General features: G+C 40.7%; 1 protein-coding gene across 7 annotated transcripts in view; it reads left to right on the forward strand.

Annotated features, from left to right (window-relative positions):
- Positions 1 to 16660, forward strand: part of LOC104138537 (protein hinderin) — a 173613-nt gene extending 156953 nt beyond the window's left edge. For all 7 annotated transcript variants that reach the window (XM_068924828.1, XM_068924822.1, XM_068924827.1 and 4 more), the window contains one exon: positions 13223 to 16660. In XM_068924828.1, the coding sequence (XP_068780929.1) occupies positions 13223 to 13436 (214 nt within the window). In that variant the 3' untranslated portion in view covers positions 13437 to 16660. The remainder of the gene's footprint in view (positions 1 to 13222) is intronic.
- Positions 16661 to 18467: the final 1807 nt, after the last annotated feature.

Here is an 18467-nt window from a genome sequence, read left to right on the forward strand (position 1 = left end):
CATTGTATCATTACTTCATTGTATCTGTGTAAAATTTTAATTTCACGCCCTGCGGACTTCACTGTCTCTGTGCACTCTACTTGTGTTGTTGCATAGAAGGGCAAGTCCCTGGGTCACATTCATTTTGTAGTGTGGTGTGTGGGTATTTTTTTTTTTTTTTTTTTGCGGGAGTTCTGTTTCCTTTGAGACGTCTTGCTGTAAAGTTATTTGGGGATTTCTGCCAGAAAGATATTTGCAAACTTTAAGTGAGGATTCTAAAAATATTTTTACTAGTTTTTTTAACATGTTGATATGACCTTCTTATTGAAAAGAAAAGAAAAAAAAATATATAGGCAGTAGTGTGCTATACTATGATGTATTCTTACATAAATAGATGCGAGTGATGTGGTGGAAGTATATATTAATACATAGGGAGGGGAAGGACTTGTTTAACTATATCATCACACTTCTCATGTGTCTGATCTGATTTTTCACTGAGGTGCAAACCCTCTGGGCAAAAGTGGCCCTTGGTTAATGTTTTGAATTGGTTTATGGAGCTTCCTGTTTTGCAGACATTGGTAATTTAAGCTTCAATGGTTGCACCATGCGCTGTGCAGCTAAGTCACAATTCAGTCCTTACTAGTCAGCCCTTGGCCTCTTGTCATATTCTGTCAATGAGGTTTAGTGCATTTGTGAAGAGAAATGCCCTAGTACAGATTCACAGAATCAAAAGAATGGTTGAGGTGGGAAGGGACTTCTGGAGATCATCTAGTCCAACCTGCCCCCTGCTTAAAGCAGGGTCGCCTAGAGCAGGTTGCCCAGGACCATGCCCAATTGGAGTTTTGAATATCTCCAAGGATGGAGACTCCACAGCCTCTTCCAATACCTGTTCCAGTATTTGATCACTATCACAGTAAAAAGGTTTTTTCTTTAACTGGAATTTCCTGTATTTCAATTTGTGCCTCACAAATTTATACACACTGATAAGATCTGCATTTCTCCAGCCTTTCACAGTCCCTCTAAATGACAGCGCAACCGTCTCATGTGTCACCACCTCATTTCACATATACCATTGGCAATAGTTTGGTTCACTTTCTGGCCTTTCTCAGCTTAGCGTTATATTCAGCAGAATATGGGAATGAGAGACTTGGAGCCAGTTTCCTGAGCCATTAAGTGCCCTGCCTTTTTTCCTAGTGTATCCATGACACTGTAGTAGTTTCTGACAGAAACGCAGACTGTCTGCAGGTGTATGGTTATCGAAAAGTAATCCTGCAGAGCCCAAGATCGTCTTTTCTAGTTACTGCTGGGAATGAACAAACTAAAAAATCACTTCTCTACCCATCTGTTCAGCAGCCAAAAGTAGGTAATTTATCTCAGTGGGACACTTACCACCTGTGTAAAGTTTTTGAAAGAGGTTGTTAGCATGCGCTGACTATAGCCGAGGGACACCAGGTCTGAGTGCCTTGTACTCCATGCTTTACTGCTGGCTTTTTCTGTAGGGTGCCTTCTAGCTTAGTACTTGCACAGTGTCAAGCCTATTCAGTGCCTGTTTCCCTGTGAAGTTTACAATGATGCTACCTGCTTTGCCACGCGGCATGTTCTTGTGCCGCCTGCATGCAGCTCCTCACTAGCTGTCGCCCCTCTTTGACATGCTAAACCAGGCACCACCAATGCACTATATTTTTTACACCTACTGTTTTATCTCAGTGACTTCTCTTGAATTATGTATCCTCATCTTTGATGTATGAAATCTCTGCTGATTTAAAGATTACCCTGGAGAGTTCAGCACACCTGGAAATGAATGGAACAGCAGTTATTCCTGACCCTTCCGCAACTGAGTGCAAAGCAGGGAGGTTAACAGTAGTTGGGTAATGGTGCACCTGATTTCTATGGCAGCTTTTGTTTCTTCACATATGGTCAGAGCCTAAGCAATCAGTAGATCAGGATACCGGCTACTCTAGCTCAGTTGCAATGTTTGCCTTCGGGCAAAATTGAGTAAAGGAGCTCAAGTAAAGAGCCAGCATATGGGAAGATTCTGGGTTCCTGTTCTGTTAGGACTAGACACCAAGGACCTGAAACTGCTTGTGCCTCTTGCACTGGGAAGGTGACTAGAACGGAGCAAGCGAACGCAAAGCTGGCTGAAGAGCAGCTGCTCTCTGATGTGAGGCTTCTGAGTACATTAGGAAGGAAAAAGAAGCCACTGAGTGTAAATTGCACATATTATGTCAGCAAGATGCAGAATCGCAAGACATGTAAAACTCAAGGACTCTCTCCTCTAAAGCGTGCTTCAGCTTCCTCAGCACGAATTGTGGTCACTCTACTCCCTGCAGGAATTAGGCTTTTCTAGATGATCTGCAAGATCCTGTGTTCACCTCTCTTATGCCAGTGTAACTGGTATAAAAGATAAAGGCACTTACTATGCCTTTAGCATTAATGTAGTTACACCAATTAAAAGCTGAGAGCAACAAGCAGCACTCAAGTTTGTGGTGCACTGTCTGGCCAGAAAATGAGCTTTTATGCCCATTCTGCTTTGACTATTACTGTACTTGAAATTTAAATCTGTCTGGATTTCTAGGTAGTTTCAGCCCAGTTAGCTCCTTATCACACCATCCTGTAAAGCTTCCTTTTCTTTCCTAACTCTCCTGCTATGCACCCAGCTGATGAACAGAGAAGACTAAGGCATTGGTTTTTGTAATAAATGTTCTTTTTAAAGTTAAAGCTGCAACTGAGCACTTTCTTTTCACTACTTGGTTACTCCTGTCCTTTCTCCTTTTCTCCCTGTTCCTTGCCAAGGGACTGCTAGCGTAAGCACAGGGGCTATCATTGTGGCCTTGCTGTTTCATGGATCAGGAGCTAGAAGATGTTTGCTTTTACCTCTGGAGTGTAATTCTGACTGATGGGTTCTTATCAGGGTTGCCAAGTCCATCCATCCAATTGTCTGTTGCTGTTCTGAAGACCAAGCAACCATAAAGTTGAAAACCATGTTGTATTTTTGGAATCTGAAATTTCAGACAATGTATTTATGAATTATTTATGGGGAATGTGTTTTCAGTAATGTGCAGCATAAAATGGAATGAATGCGTATCCATACTTGCCCTGAACTCTCCAAAGTGCATGCTAATAAACAGAATGATAACGCACCATCACTTTTGCCCTGTAAGATTTACAGTGCAAGCATTTTTCTGTGTGGTTTAATTCAAGTCAGTTTGTCAACTTAAAGCTCTGGTGTTTTGTTTTAAAATACCACTTGGTGAGTGATTTTCTATTACTTAAAGAAATCTAACTGCTTTCCCCCCCCCCCCCCCACCCTCCCTTATTCAGACAGAGTTAGTGTCTGTAAATTTTTTTAGTCAAGCTGGCATAGAGCCACGCTAAATTATGCTTTAATTCACAATTAGAAGGAAGTGGCAACTGCGCAGAGCAGCAAACCTTTCATTTAAAATGGCCATTATACAAGATCATGATTCTATGGAATGATTAAGATATTGAAGAATAATTAAGATATCTTTAGATTTTCAGCCATTTAGAAGTGCTGGGCTTATTTAATTTTTTTTAAGCCTCCCTGAAACAGCTTTTTCCATAATGACAGTAATACATGACTTTATATTATCATAACTTGGTGTTTATTGGTATCTGAATTGTCTAATGGTAACTTGTTTTCAGTGATATAGCTGACAGGGCAGAGATAATTAAGAAACAGAAGAATTTGACTGCTGGATTTCACTATTAAACTCTCCATGCCACAGCAGAAGAAATTAAGCTGATAAGCAGGAGGGGAAGAATAGCACAGATCCCCAGGAAGGTGTTTAGATACAGTAATTGTCTGTACGTAAAATATTTCACCAGGACAGAAAAAAAGAAAAGAAAAAGATAAAATAAATAATTCCTGAGCATTCACTGAGGCATCTCATTTCCAAGTGTCATGGTGTAAAATGGAGAACTCGCAGTACCTATTCACCCTGACACAATGAATTGCAGCAGTATGGGAAGAAGCCCAGCCCCACCGAGCCAGTGGCAGAACTGCCACTGGTTTCCATGGGGTCAAGATTCCACCCGAATATATACTTAAAATGACTGCAGTCCAGTTTTGCTCCTCTGCTCAGTGAGGTTTTAAATCTTGCGCAGGTGGTAGCATTTCTTGCCACAATGGTTAGAAAGTCGATGAAAGCTCACAGTTCAGTAACTAAATGACAAAGTAAGAAACTTTGGAATCATAAAATGGTTATAAGTGCTTGACCTAAAACTATGCAGATCTCCCACTGACTGTGCTATTGAAGCAAAAAGGTGATTTATTATTTGGCAGCCTAAGAATTTAGACTGAGCTTGTAAAGAAAGGCAGACTGCTAATCCATGTAAATCATGATGGACTTTGCAGCCTGTATGGTAAGTTCTTTTTTTTTCTTTTCTTTTCTTTTCTTTTTTTTTTCCTGAGCTGTGCCTCTTTAAATTGTATTTACTTATGTAGTACCCCCAAATTTCTTGGCAATGTACAGGGATATAAGCTAGTCTCAGCTCTGCAAGAAGCAAATTAGGGAAAAGAGATGAAATATGAAAAAAAGTCAAAACTTTGAGACATGAGCAGGAATGGCAGAGAGAAGGTACAGAACTGCACTGCCACTTATATATGCAACCCTTTGTCAAAGGCTTTAGTACATTATAAAAGCAATAGCGCAATTTAAAAGATGATTCATTGGATTAGAGGTTGCTGTGTGGGGAAAAATGCTTGGAGACAAACTTGTAAGAGCAAAATATTGAGGAAAAACGGCTATTAAGGCAGGAGAAGTATGAGGATGAGGTATGGCAGAAAAGATGATGGTAGCTTAGTTTTGGCCCAGAACAATAAAGCTTGAAGATCATGATGAAGATACGCTGGGATGACAGAGTGCTTAAGGGGAAAAAAAACCAAGCATGCTCTGAAGTGCAAAGTTATTATGTAATATCACGGTAGAATCAGGGCCTCAGGTGTTGCACATACACTAAGGTTCATTTTCTGATCTGAAGAGCTTTCGGACTTGATGAGATGGAAAAGTGTGTGTAGGAAGGGAGAGAAGGACAATACAAACCAAGAGATTGCAGAGGTGGTTGTTAAACTCTGTGGTTCTGTAATATCTTCCTTTTTTTTTACCAAAACTTTTTTCTGAGCTCTCCTTCTGTCACTGGCAGATCTGATTTAAAAAGTTTCTCTACTTCCCAATGCTCATTTCTCTGCTCACCCTCCCCCTTCCAGAATTATCACAACCTCAGTTATGCCGGTACAGCTGCCTGTAGCCGTAGATTTCTTAAAAGAAATGATCTGGATTTTTTGTTATTTTTTTTAACTACTGACAGCACACAGACAAAAACAATAAAGAAGCCCTTTCAGTTGTATCCGACAGATTGGTAACATCACAGCAGAGTCTGAGTGAAAGTCCAATGAGGAAATAATAGAAAAGGCTGAGTTACCAAGGCAAAGAGGTAGGACTGGGAGCTTTGGGAACGGAGTGAGGACAGATGAGAAGTTTAGGTGTTGGTCTTTGCCTACAGGTCAAATGAAGAGGGCAGTAGCTTGTTTGTGCCACAAGGAGGAATGAGAGTGGTAGTAAGTGTTGTCTCACTAATGACAGCGAGCTGGATGCTGTCATATGTGAAACCAGGGTGAAAACCGAGAAAGAAAAATCTTTTATTAGCTGTGACCTAGGGCAAAAGTTTTCTGAGATGCTGTTGCTGAACTCAGTATCCTTTTGTACCCTGCTCTGCTTGGGATGCAAAAGGCCAGAGGGAAACCAGCAGTGCTCAGCCTCTTTCAAGACAAAGTCCTCTTTAGCTCTTTACTGCTGTTTATCACGTTGGAGAGGGTATCCCATAATGCTTTCAAGCACAACTCATTTAAGTTAGCAAAGGTGTGATGTTGCCAAATTCTGCTCTCTCCTAATTCCTCCAATGCAAAGGGCTGCAGTTTCTGACGACATTTTTCACAAGATTTAGTGATAATTGCTGCTAACCCCACAGAATGAGGCGTTCAATTTGCTGGTGTTGTAGGTCTTATAGCATAGAGCGATATGCTAGAGCACAGTGTATCAATACATGCAAATTAGAAAGTGCCCTGCAGAGCAGTGCAGTAGCAACAGAAAGGCCAGTGTCATCTGAGTCTGCAAAGGCATGCATCGTTTGAATGTTAGAGGGAGCAGCTCTCCTCTCTGTTTCTGTGTTACCGCATCGGGGGAATATGGTGCTCATTTCTGGGTGATCACTTACTGGAAAGATACTGTCAGAGATCAGAGGAGAGCAGCAAAATCTGTTGCTGTGCTAGAGGTATTGATTTATGAGGGAAGATTAAAATGTGTGTGGCTTGGATAAACGTTGACTGAGACTGGAGCAGAAGGAAAAAAATGCATTATTATTCAAATACTTAAGGTGTATTTGCACCAAAAAAGGAGATGGATTTCTGAATACCATGTAAGATCTTTAGCTATGATTAGTGGTGTGAAGCTAGAAGGAAGAAGAAACCTTATTTGTCTGTCTCCACCTGACTATCAGAAACATTTTCTTGTTATGTATTCTTGTTTGCATCACACGTACGTTTTCCTTCTACCAAACTCCAACGCAAAAATGCATGAAACATTTTTGATGTTTTCCATGCTACCCTGTTCTCCTTAGTTGTATGTTCTCCCCCCCTGCCTCGCCCCAGATTTTGGACTTATCTATTTAGACTGTATGCTCTTCTGGATAAGGAATCACTCTTTAAAAGTGTCTGTAGAGTGGGTGCCCCTGATCCTGATCCAGGCCCTCCAGGTTATGCTATAGCTCACAACTAAGTAATAATGGTAGCGGTAGTATGAGATGTATTTGGCTGTGGAATGGCCTCCCAAGGACAAGAGCAAGAGGCTGATTGTTAGCAACAAATATTAAGAAGCATGCTGTAGGGAATGGTTCTTCGTCAGCAGGGAGATGGCTGGATGATCATAAGTCTTTTCCTTCTCTGGGTTATGATTCTGTGAATGCTGCCTTAGAGAGTTCTGTAACAGTCTCTGATACTATAAGCTCTCTATTATGTGGGTGTGGGTTTTACAGCACTCTGGGAGGCTCTTACTGAGGACACTGTGTAAATATATTCTGTTTTACACTGTGTGATGTATTTTAAATAAAAGGCTCAGATCTTTTTTTAATTGCTTTGAAATATTCTGCGGTCTGATCTTTTTCTGTAAGAATTAAGAAACTTTGAGCTGCCTCTGGAAAATACAGACCTGTTACAGGCAAGAAATATGGCCCAACCTGGAGTTGATTTAAATACATACAGCGCTGCTGGATTTGTCTCTTCCTGTGTCCTACAGTGAACAGTGTCTACTCAGACTCCCAGCCTGTGTGAAAGTAAAATAAAACAGGAATCTCACGCTAGCTAGCGCAGTCCCTTTGTCTCTGATTCTCTATTTAATCCTACTCGTGCTCTGGACGCCTCAGCCTCAAAGACTACACTCCTCTGCTCTTTTTTTGATTGCAGCATCTTGAGAGTCGCTACATGGGAATTCTTTGGTCACTGAAGATGCAGTTCAAACGTGAAAGGCAAGATCCCCTATCCTGACATCTGGCTTTTCACGCAATAACCGCAAAGTTAGCCTCTCCTCAACTTTCCTTTTCTGTCCAGCCACTACAAGTCAGAATCCTGGTCTGAGCCAGCAGGATATTTCACACGTCCTTACAGCACAACTGGAGACAGATGGCATTGCAGAGGGCCCGTTAATTTGGGCAGGGTTTTGCCCACCACCCGTATAGCCTGCATTAACTTGGGGGTGGGCAATCAGTCATCACAGCCAGTTTTTCCACAGGTAACATGCTTGCGATACAACCTGAGGTTATCATCAGGTTTGGGGTAGTTTGGCTGCTGAGGCCACCTTCTCTGCCTCTGTGTTTTATCCCTGGGAAGCTGCTTTTATTTGCCGTTTTTTATAATCTAGTAGAGGTTTGATATTTGCTTTAGAATAACAGTAAGCTTGGTTTCCTTTTCTCTAAAATGGGTCTATTCCCTACTCCTTACATGTGTTTTTAGCTGTATTTAGTATTTGTAAAGTGCTTGGAGGCAGGCAGTGTTTTATGAATACAAAATAGCGTTAGGCTTTGTACTTGGGCACAATACTGTGGCGTAATTCAAAGCCAATTCATGTAACATTAGTAAATCACTTTGAACTTTATGTTGAAAATATAAGCAGCAGTATAAAAATAAACCTTTTTATTTCCTTTGGTATATACAGTTAAATAAAGTAAACCTGTATAGCTACTAATCTCCAAAACCGTATTGCCAGTATGCTTTGTTGAAGTGCCATCCCCTTGCAAAACAGACATTCTGTGTGTTTTGTATGCATTTATGGTTGAAGAATAAATTTTCAGAGACTGTAAATGAAAAGATATCTCTGAACATAGTGATCAAATAATATCTGACACTGCTTGTTTAAGGAAATATACATATATCTGACTGCCAGAGTATTTATGACTCCAATAAGTTTAGTTATTTTGCCTCATGGGGAAATTCCTGGTCCTCCAAATAGCAAACTAGTTTGGGGTTGTGCTGTTTTTTCAGGAAGGAGCAAATGGTATTATTGGTTAAACAGCTGCGCAATGTGAAAATACAATAATGTAGTTTAAAAATTGAACAGTGTGTAAGAAACATCACATATTTTACCATGGGAAATAGACAAATATTAAAAATTCAATGACACGTCCCAAAAGTCTAAAAACGAATAAACAAGTGCCACTGTTCAGCCCGTTGATGTAAGGATGCTCTGTGGTTACCTTCAAGAATACTGCACAGTGATTAGTTCTGTGCGTTTTGCATAACCAGACCATTTAGGTACTGTGCATTGTAGGAATGTCTGAACTGTGATTGCCCAGCAGGTTTTATTTGACAGAGAACCAAATGGTTTGAGGTGATCTTTCAGTAGCCGTCCTGGGCGTAAGAGACCTTACAGTTCCCAGAGCAGTAGCCACATTTGTGTGTTCATCATAAAAATGCAAGAGTGTTCCTCCCCATTCGGGTTGGAAGCGCAGTGCAAAGTAAGATGCACCTGTACATGTTCTCAGAGTTGTATTTCTGCTGCACAGGCAATGAAACAGAAATATTGTGGGAGGAAGGATTTGGCACTGTGCAGACCTGTTTTTGTTTTTGTACTGTTTTCCTCTTTAAAATGTGAGCATTTAATGAGCTGTTCTGAATCATAATGCTTTATGATGTTTCCTGTTACCTTAGTGATGGACTACAAAACTCCTCTACATGGAGAGTGTATAAACTCCACTAGATGCTTCCGTATTCAATTAGGAGCTAATGCTTAAAGTTTATAATAAATTTCCAAAATCACCTGAGTGGCTGAGGAGCCAAATTTCCAGCAACTGTTAATTGTACGCACAGGATTAAGGGAATGTTGCTGCGGCACTGTGCAGCACCAGACCAGGACGAGTTTAACCAGCCAGGATGCAGTTCTGTACTGGTTTGATCCCAGTGGTACCTAACACTCAAATAGTTTGGGCATCTCTATGCTGCTCTCTATTGAGCCATATTTGGAGATTTACCTTTTACATCAAAAACAAAGCTCAAATTTCGTTATTGAAAGAAAAGCTTCAGAGCTTACCTGGTCTGTTCTTTCGCCTCCTATATCTACCCTCTGGGGCTTGGCCTGCCTTCGGCGGGACCAGGACACCACCGCTGTGTGTTCCCTTTGCTAATGGAATTTCTGGAGACTATGGAATAAGATTAGTTTCACCAAATTTAGAGCTCTAATCTAAGCTTGTAGAGTAGATTTTACGAATTTTCTTCTCACAGGATGAAACATGCAGACTTTCAAGCTGATGAATGTTAGATTAAAAAAATATATATATGGGGGAAGTGTCAAAACCAGGCTTAGAAAAGAGATTGTTTTCCAGTCTGTTGCGGAGGTGCTCATTGACTTTCTAATATACTGACAAATATAGCAAAAAGGTGAAGACAGACTGAATTATCACAATCCTTAAAGGGACAGTTGCCCACCTCATTTTCCTTCTATCAAGAGGACAAAACCCATAAAAATATTGTGTCACAAATATCTAGCACTGATAGAACATTTTAGTTGCTTTGTTGAACATCAATACATGAGAAGTGTCTGTATGCAACTTATGTGCCCTGTGCAGGTACCTGGGAATTTTTTTCTCCTTGGGAAACGTAAACAATACAAGGGTACTCTTGGCTGTTCATTTGCATTAAAAGAGTGCTCAGTATTTGCAAGCTAAGTTTGCCAGATCAGTTTTCATGTTGAAATGTCCTGGCTTTTGAGTGCCTGATCCTGCAGCTTTGACTTCGCGTCAGCCATGAAGTGTCATAATAATAATAACGAAGCTTGTTTTTAGTTATGCATTTATCCAGATCATGCAAGGAATATATATCCCGTTTTTCAGAGAATGCTGCGTTTCAGGATTTGAGCATCCTGACTGCATCTCTTTAAACTTTTGGATGCAAATAAACTGTGAGAAAATTGTCTCTGTGAGCTTCAAACCATTCTAGGTCTACTGTGTTGCCTCCAGCCAGGTGCTGTCTGATGTTGCCTAGACAAACTAGGGCAAACCATTATCATGGGATTAAACACTAAATACCTGCAAGGAGCATTCTGTTTATCAGATAGCGCTCTGTTAGCAGAGTTCATTCACTTTATTGCATATATAACTGTGGTGTCAAGTAGACTGATTTACAACACCTGGTCTTTTACATAATCTTTGCTATTTGCTGCTCTTGTAATCTGCCAAATCATTTAGCCTTCCTGATAGTAGAAATGCTGTAAAACTTAGATAAACTTGCGGAAGAAATGAACTCCAAGGTACTGCTGAAATCTAGGGCCTGCACGTTTGCTGTAAATGCACTGGCTGGTTTGGTTTCCCCCTAACCTAATCTGTGATTGAATGTGGCTGCTGGAGAAATTGAAAATTTTATGATAGCACTACAGTCAGAGGAGATAAGCATTTGTATGCTAGACTAGATTAATCTAAAAAGGAGTTTTAGGTGTGGCTAATGAAACCAGTGTATGTGTTAACTGGTTTTCTTTGGGGTTCAAAGCATCTGTGTATATCTATATAAAGTATAGTCCAAAACTCTCTACGTGAAAAGTCTGTCTAATATAGTTGTGTGCTAGTTTTCACTAGCAATGTGGCTTTTTCTGTCTTAGGTTGGAGATATCTTTCAAAGGCCTTAGTTTTTAAAGGGTGCTTTCTGAATGCAGACAACAGAGTCCTTTACATGGTGTTGCTCGGCTACCCAAAAAACATATTTGAAATTTTTGATTAGGATAACTGTAATGCATCATATTTGAGGGAGGTTAGCCATTTGCACAGTCCAGCTGAAACAAAACTACCTCTGTTTTTGTTGTTGTTGCTGTTGTTCTGAGTCGCTCATCTTTGGCTCTGTAGGGGCTGATTTGAACAGATGAATAATACAAAGACACCTAGACAAGCTAAAAATGTGAACAAGAAATTTGCAAAATGGTTTTGGATTGGGAGAAATATAAGCTAGTACAACTGAGGGAAAATAAACCAATCTACTGGTAGCCAAATCGTGAGGAGAGCGCTGTAATGCAGTAATGGTGAGTCAGAACTGGGCTAGGGATGATGACTGCCATCAAATTGGAGGGAGCAATAAAAATGGTTGAAGGGAATGAAAAGGTTGACTTTCCAGTGCAATCACAGTGTAAGAAGACTCTAATGATTATCATTAACATCACTATTAACCCATCACTGGCGCAGTTAACTCTTCTGAGCTAGGGAAGTCTTTCAGAGTCTCTGACACAGCTATGAGTTACTATGAGTTCTCTGACCAGCTGGGATGTAACTCTCATCACTGGAGCTAATGAAAGAGCTAAAGAAGTATGTTAGCATGGCTTTGCTAGTTTAGGGAAGGAAGTTGCTTTACCTGCTGCTGCTGCTTTGCATGATGTTAGTGAACAACATAGGTGATGAGCTCAGCGGTACGCTTCCTCTGGGAAATAACATTGGCCTCAATGCAATGTTTCACCTCAATAAAATGTTGTGAATGTTCATACTTAAGAATTTTTCATTCCACTCATATTTAGGCAGCTGCTATTTAGTTAGCTACCCTAGTGGCTTAGTCTTTCTAGGCTCCCTCTGTCCCGAATGGAAGAGCAGAGGCTTTTCTACAGGGACTCGAAACAGGAGCCTGAGATGTTCCCTTACCATATGGAGGAGCTACTCCTTCTACCTACAATAGAGGGAGGCTGTGAAAACAAAACAGCTACACTGATGCCTAGGGTTGGGTGCTGTGAATAATCTTCTCTTTGCTTATGTCAATGAGTGTGTGAATTACTTTGGCATTGGGAAAATCAGACAGGTTGGTGCTAACAATGATAAGATGGAACTAAGGTGACTTTTGAGTAAAACTCTGGAGTGCTATCTCTTAGACTGGAGAACAGCCTCCCAGGGGAAGCAATGGAACTGATATTGTTTAAGACATTTAAAACTGGACAGGAGAAAATATATTGTAATGATCAATCCTGTGCTGGTATTTAGATCAAGTCTTGTCCTGTGTGAATATTAATAGGAAGTCTCTGTCTAAAGTAACTGCCATTATTCAGTGTGTGTTACTAGCTGACACTGGCTTGCAACCTTCCTCCACATCTGTACTCACAGTTAAAGGACAGTTTGAGTAATGTTTAGCATCTTTACCTTCTCTCTTGGTGCCTGAAGCGTTGATTTTGTATTGCCTTACTTAGATTGTATTCCTTCAGTGCTTCTACTAGACAGATTCCATATAGTGCATAGAGATTTACAGGAAGCACGTGTAGTTTGTGGCAATAATAATAAAGGTTCCTGCTGTTTTCAGATCCCTGGGAAACTAAATCAAGTGTACAGTCTCTTCAAAAAAGTGTAGCCTGTGTATAAGTCACTTTACTGGTACCTATGTGGGTCTGTCTTGTACCTGTTCTGTATATTTGGCTGTTATATCTCTTGAGTTCTGTCCTCAATCTCCAGCGTGTCGCTAAGACCATTATACACCTCAAATGGAAAATCTGATGAAACAGCTTAAAAAAAACTGTGCACCCATGCTTTGCTCAACTCTTTTCACAACTCTGTGTTGGTGTTCCTTATCGGAGCTCACACAGCAAAATTCTGTCTGTTCCTGTGATACCCATTAGGCAGATCTAGATGTAGGCTGAATTATGACAATGGGAAGATTGGATTCAATTTCTGTGTGATGCCAAGATCCTTAATGGAATTCCATCTTCTTGATGTATTTCTCTAGGTATGAAGCCTCTCTTCTTGACCTGGTTGAAGCTATGAGTCCCATATGTGCCTCAGGACACCTCTACAGAGAATCCCATGACAGGAGCAAAATGCACACACCTCATCACGCGAGCCACAGGCCATCGGCTTGGTACCAGGCCCCTCGGAGTTCCAGAAGCAGAGCAGATGAGCTAGAAGAGAGCCGGCTTCTCGAAGAAATTTTCTTCATTTGACAAGGCTTTTTGGTCTACAGCCTTTCTGTAGAATTTTTAGAACTTTTTTATTTCTGATTTGTTTGTGTCAGAGTATCATTTTTAAATTATTTGACTGACAACTGATTGTCTTCCCTCCTCTAAAACATAACTAATTAGCATCCTGTTTCATTTCAGATTTAGCAATCATGTTGCAGGAACATTTTTGGGATAGACCAGTCAGGAAGTGTTAACATTTTTTTCTAAATCTTTCACATGCCAAGTAATCATTCTAAAATAGAATTTTTTTTTTTAATGCATAATACTTTCTAATAGATTGAAGTCACAGTTTAGCCAGCCTCATATCGCAAGTTTATTTCATTATCGATTTTTAGTTCTGAAGCAGTTTGCAAGAACTGCCTAACACTCAAGAACCACCACATTCTAAGTAGATTATTTTCTAATTAAACAACAGCCTGTTTAAAACCTGGAATATTAAGGTACGAGCACTTTACTACTTTTCCCAGTGATTCTATGATCTACTTTTGCCTCCAACATTCTGATATTTACTGTGCTGGGATTTCAGGGGGTATGTCCTAAGCTCAACTACACAGTGTCTAATAACCGTAATAGATGTTGTTGCGGCTTGATGCACTAGGTATCCATTTGAAATATATTCCTCCTTAAATCAGTGCTATTTGACATAGTTTATATGCTGGGAAATCTAACCCTGAAATAGCAGAGCACAGTCAGACGTTACAGTGGTCCAAAACTTAGTTGATGTACTTTTCAAGATGAAATATACAGTAGTTGTAGGGTAAGAACACTCTTCAGACATTTTCCCTAACTTGCACTATTTTGATCCTGTATCCAGGCTCTATTGTAAATAAGACAAATCAGTAATTATTTCTACTAGCGGCTCGCAATGCACATTTCCCTGCCGGCTTTAATTATTCATGTTGTATCTATTTCAGTTTATTTAAATGCACTTCCATCTACTGCATGTACTTGGTTATTTAAAGAAATGTGCAGAATTGGTAAAAATGACTGCAGATTACAGGATTAATGGTCATTTTCTCCACAATGCAGTGTTCATATTTTATTGTAACAGTAGCCACCGGCATGTGTTCCTAGAAATATGAGGCTAAAATACCCGTTTTGCACAGTAAAATTGCAGCGAGGGAAAGGCAGAATTGCGCCTGTATGAGCAAGTTCTAGGCCATTTGCTCCCAAACACCGCTTTGTCGGCCAGCACAGCTTTTGTGGCAGTCTCTTCAGGCAACCCTGCTTATCTTAATGGCAGTGAGTCTCTGTACTGATGCTTGGGGTATCGCTGCTGCCCGCCTCTCACTCACTTGCTCTTGTGCAGTAGCTCTCACAAAGTATTCCCATGTTTTGCAAGGAGCTAGCAAGACTTGGCCCACAATGCCTCTGTGATGGGAGCATGCACGATATAGGATATAAAGCTTAGGCCCCTAGTAGCACAGTGCTGTTATAGCAATGAAATAAAGGGAGAATGAAAGGGAAGATGAACCTTAAGATTATTCTGAGGTGTTTCATTCAGATCCACTCTTAATCACAAATTAGGTGATACCCTTTTCTTGCATCCCAGTTGAATTTTGAAAGCTGCCTGAAGAAGTCTGAAGAGGGGAACTGGCATTACTGGACCAGAAAATGACTGCTGTGGAAAGGCCTGCTTGGTCTGTCTGGCTGTCTCTAAAGTATTATAGTTCTTTCCAAGATACCCATCTGCTGCTGCATTTCCCTCTTATTCTACTGCCTGAGCCTCCTAGGGCAGAATTATCTGGTTAAAGTCCCCCAAACTGTAGGTGTCCTATTCAAGTACAGTAGTTGGAGAAATAGGTTTTCTCACTCAGCGTGTTTCTGCTGGCTGACTCTTGGGAATTGAGGTGAGCGTATCCTCCTCCTTGAGGAGGACAGGGAAAGGGAGAGGAAGGAAGAGAAAAATTTTCAAGGAGCAGCCAGAAAACCATGAAGAAATGACCAGCACATAGGTTTCAGAGGATTTTTTATTCTTTTTTTTTTTTTTAAGGTTGATATTTGTAAAAAAAAATAGTTCTCCAGTTTCAGTCCAATCACTTTACTTCTCTTTTCCAGTTTGACTGCAACTGTAATTGCCTTTTCTAATAAGGACTAACCGACCTTTCTGAAACAGCAAAAAAAAATATGTATAGCTCTTAAAAAGGTGCCTTTGTGTACACATTCTGGAACACTGCATGGGAGCATTACCTTCTGTGGTTCTTTGTGGGTACCAATGTTTAACCACTTTAGGATTCTTTATGATCCATTTTATCCATTAACTATTCTAATTCCGATGGTGACTTTTGACTTGAATCTATATTTTAGTAGTAACTTTTTAAAAGGACATTGTCAAGATTGTGGGCTCTATGCTGTGGGTGCTGTCCATCAGTCAGAGCTACGTGGGAGACATACCTTTATGTTGTAGCCAAGAATTCTAGAATTAAGATGGTCGAAATATCTGATGGGTGAAGACCTTCGTGTTTTAACTACCTCTGAGATGTGAACCAAGAAACAAAAGCTATTAATTTGGTAGAGCCTGTGAAAAATCATTTTTTATAATACAGGCTCTTGCTCTGGTCATCAGCAGTACATTAGGAATAGTGTTTAGCAGTCAGTGCAAGCAAAGATATTTTGCCATAAGGCAGTAACAAAGTTGAAGTTATTAAAACATTTATAGCCTTAGAAAAAAAATCAATGATTGTCAAGTAGGAAAGGACAAAATCAGTAGTTAGAACTGGGAGGGGAATTGTTTTCCATCTACTAAAACAGTAGAGGAAATGCAAAAATTAAACTACCAAAAGCAATCACTTGACAGTGTCCTTTTAAGTTTAAGCTCCTATATTAGGAAGCTGCCGCTGGGGAGTTAGTCCAGCCGTAGATTGTTTGTCCAGAGTGTTTCCAGTTAATACGCTTCAGCTATACATCAGGCTGTGTTTTACATGAGGCTGTGTGGAGTAACATGATTCTGGCTAAGGCTGCTACCCATACCTTCACTTTGTGTTCTTCCTGTGTGCTTGTGTCCACACACTTGCCAAGTTTGTGTAGTCGTGTCTTTTGTGCACCTTGCACGCAATGGGCCTGTAACAGTCACGCTCTTTCCACTTTTAGCCTCTCCACTCCCACTGCTGAATCCCATCTTAAACCCAAACATGTATTAATATATGTGTGTGAGGTTTTAATGTAATAAATTATCTGGGGGTTTCATTTTATCTTCCAGACCTTCATTTGTTTGAAGTGTCTTGTATTTTTTTTATCCAGCTCAGATGTAGCAATTGCCATTGACAGTATGTTCCAATGTCTATGTCATCGTATCATATATATTCTCAATCTTAGTTTGCTAGTATAGATGAACCAGTTTTAAACCTTCCCTTTCTTTCCAGTATGTGGGTTTTGCTGTGAGAAAGACCAAGACCTCTTCTGGAGCCTGATGTGCAGGAGGAGGAGATCTCGGTACGAAAGGAGTTGGCTGGAGAGGAGAACGGGGGGAGCCAGCACCAGGCACTGGGGCAGAAAGACGGAATTCAAGAGTAAGGAAGAAAGGACGGAGGTGCAGGCAAGACAGGACAAGGAAGCAAGGCAGAGAACTGCCGCAAAGGATGACAGAAGTTATAGGCTGAATGCAGCTGGGCCAGCCCTAAAGGTAGAGGAGATGAGTTGTTAAAATTCAGTAAGCTGATGAGAGAGAATTTTGTGCTTATATCCTGGGGTGAGAAATCCCTTAAAGCAGTGATTCCCAAATGATGCATATGACTTCCCACCCCTTTTCGAAATCATGTTGCTGAACTTGGGGAGCTGCTGCCCAAAGGATAGCTGATAAATCAGGGAAAGAAGGAAATAACCCAACTTTAGCTCCTCCCCTCTACAGTAGCTAAAAAGGGAGGCCAGACCACAAGGAGGGTAATAGGGTCGAGACCAGACGCTAACCAATGTACGGACTACGTTTAATTGATAGCAAAGGAGGGGCTGGCGTGGACTTAGATTACGAAAGAATCTGAGACTGGATATAGCAAGTCTGAATAAAGGAGAAACAAAAATAACAAAATTTGCGGTGATCCAGTGAGCTCTGGAGACTTGGTGTTAAGGAAGGAGAGGAAAGGGCTTAGCTATGCTTGAGAGAGATTGAGCTTGAAATATCTAAAAGATATCTCTTGAAAGCACACATGAGCCCAGGGTCAAACTCTGAAAGCTACAGTAGAGCTTTTCTGAAATACGACCTCCAAATGGTGTCTGAATTTGTACCAGCTGAGGGGGAGAAGGCACAACCTACTTAGTTAAAGCCTTCTTTTTTAATGTTACTAAATTTATGAAATTGTGTGCTAATTAGTATATGATTTATAAATTTACATAACTGCATGCTACATAAGACAACACAGAATATTGAATGAGGTGATTTAAACCAGCGAAAGTACAGAAATCTGGGTGACTCCGCTCTGGAAAATGCCTCTCCCAACTCGGAGTTGCTCCCTGCATCTCTGCAAGTCTCATCTGCTCACTGTGACAATAAATCTTCTTTTATATTGTGGCTCCTCTTAGCTGTGGGAGAATGGTGATCCTTGTGCAGGGTGTTTGGAAGCAGAAGTCAGCTACGAGGAGCGAGAAACCCAACTTGGTCAGTGTTGGTACTTGACAACTCCCGCAGTTGTTTGAAGAGGATGTCACTATGTCCCAACTGCAGCAACAGAATGGCACTATGGGAGAACTGGATATGATTCCCAGCTTTGGGAAGGCTACTTCTTTAGCCTGTCTCCCTGGCTGTTAGATGCAGTAAAGACACTGCACCCTATGCAGAATGCTTTGGGTACTGCTGGTGAAGACTGCTGAGAAGTATATATACCACCACGTCTCTGAGGGGCTATGACTAGTATTACAGACTGTGGTGTAAGGCACCGGACATATCCACCAGCAATTTGTCTCGAAACTGTAAGCTGTTAGAGCAGTTTTTCTCACCTAACAGCTAGAAGCTGAGATTCTCTCATATTTGAGGGCTGGAAAAGGCCATTTCAGTCCTTGGGAAACTAAACTATTTTGTGC

Source organism: Struthio camelus, chromosome W (genome assembly GCF_040807025.1).
Source record: "Struthio camelus isolate bStrCam1 chromosome W, bStrCam1.hap1, whole genome shotgun sequence".
Classification (NCBI taxonomy): domain Eukaryota; kingdom Metazoa; phylum Chordata; class Aves; order Struthioniformes; family Struthionidae; genus Struthio; species Struthio camelus.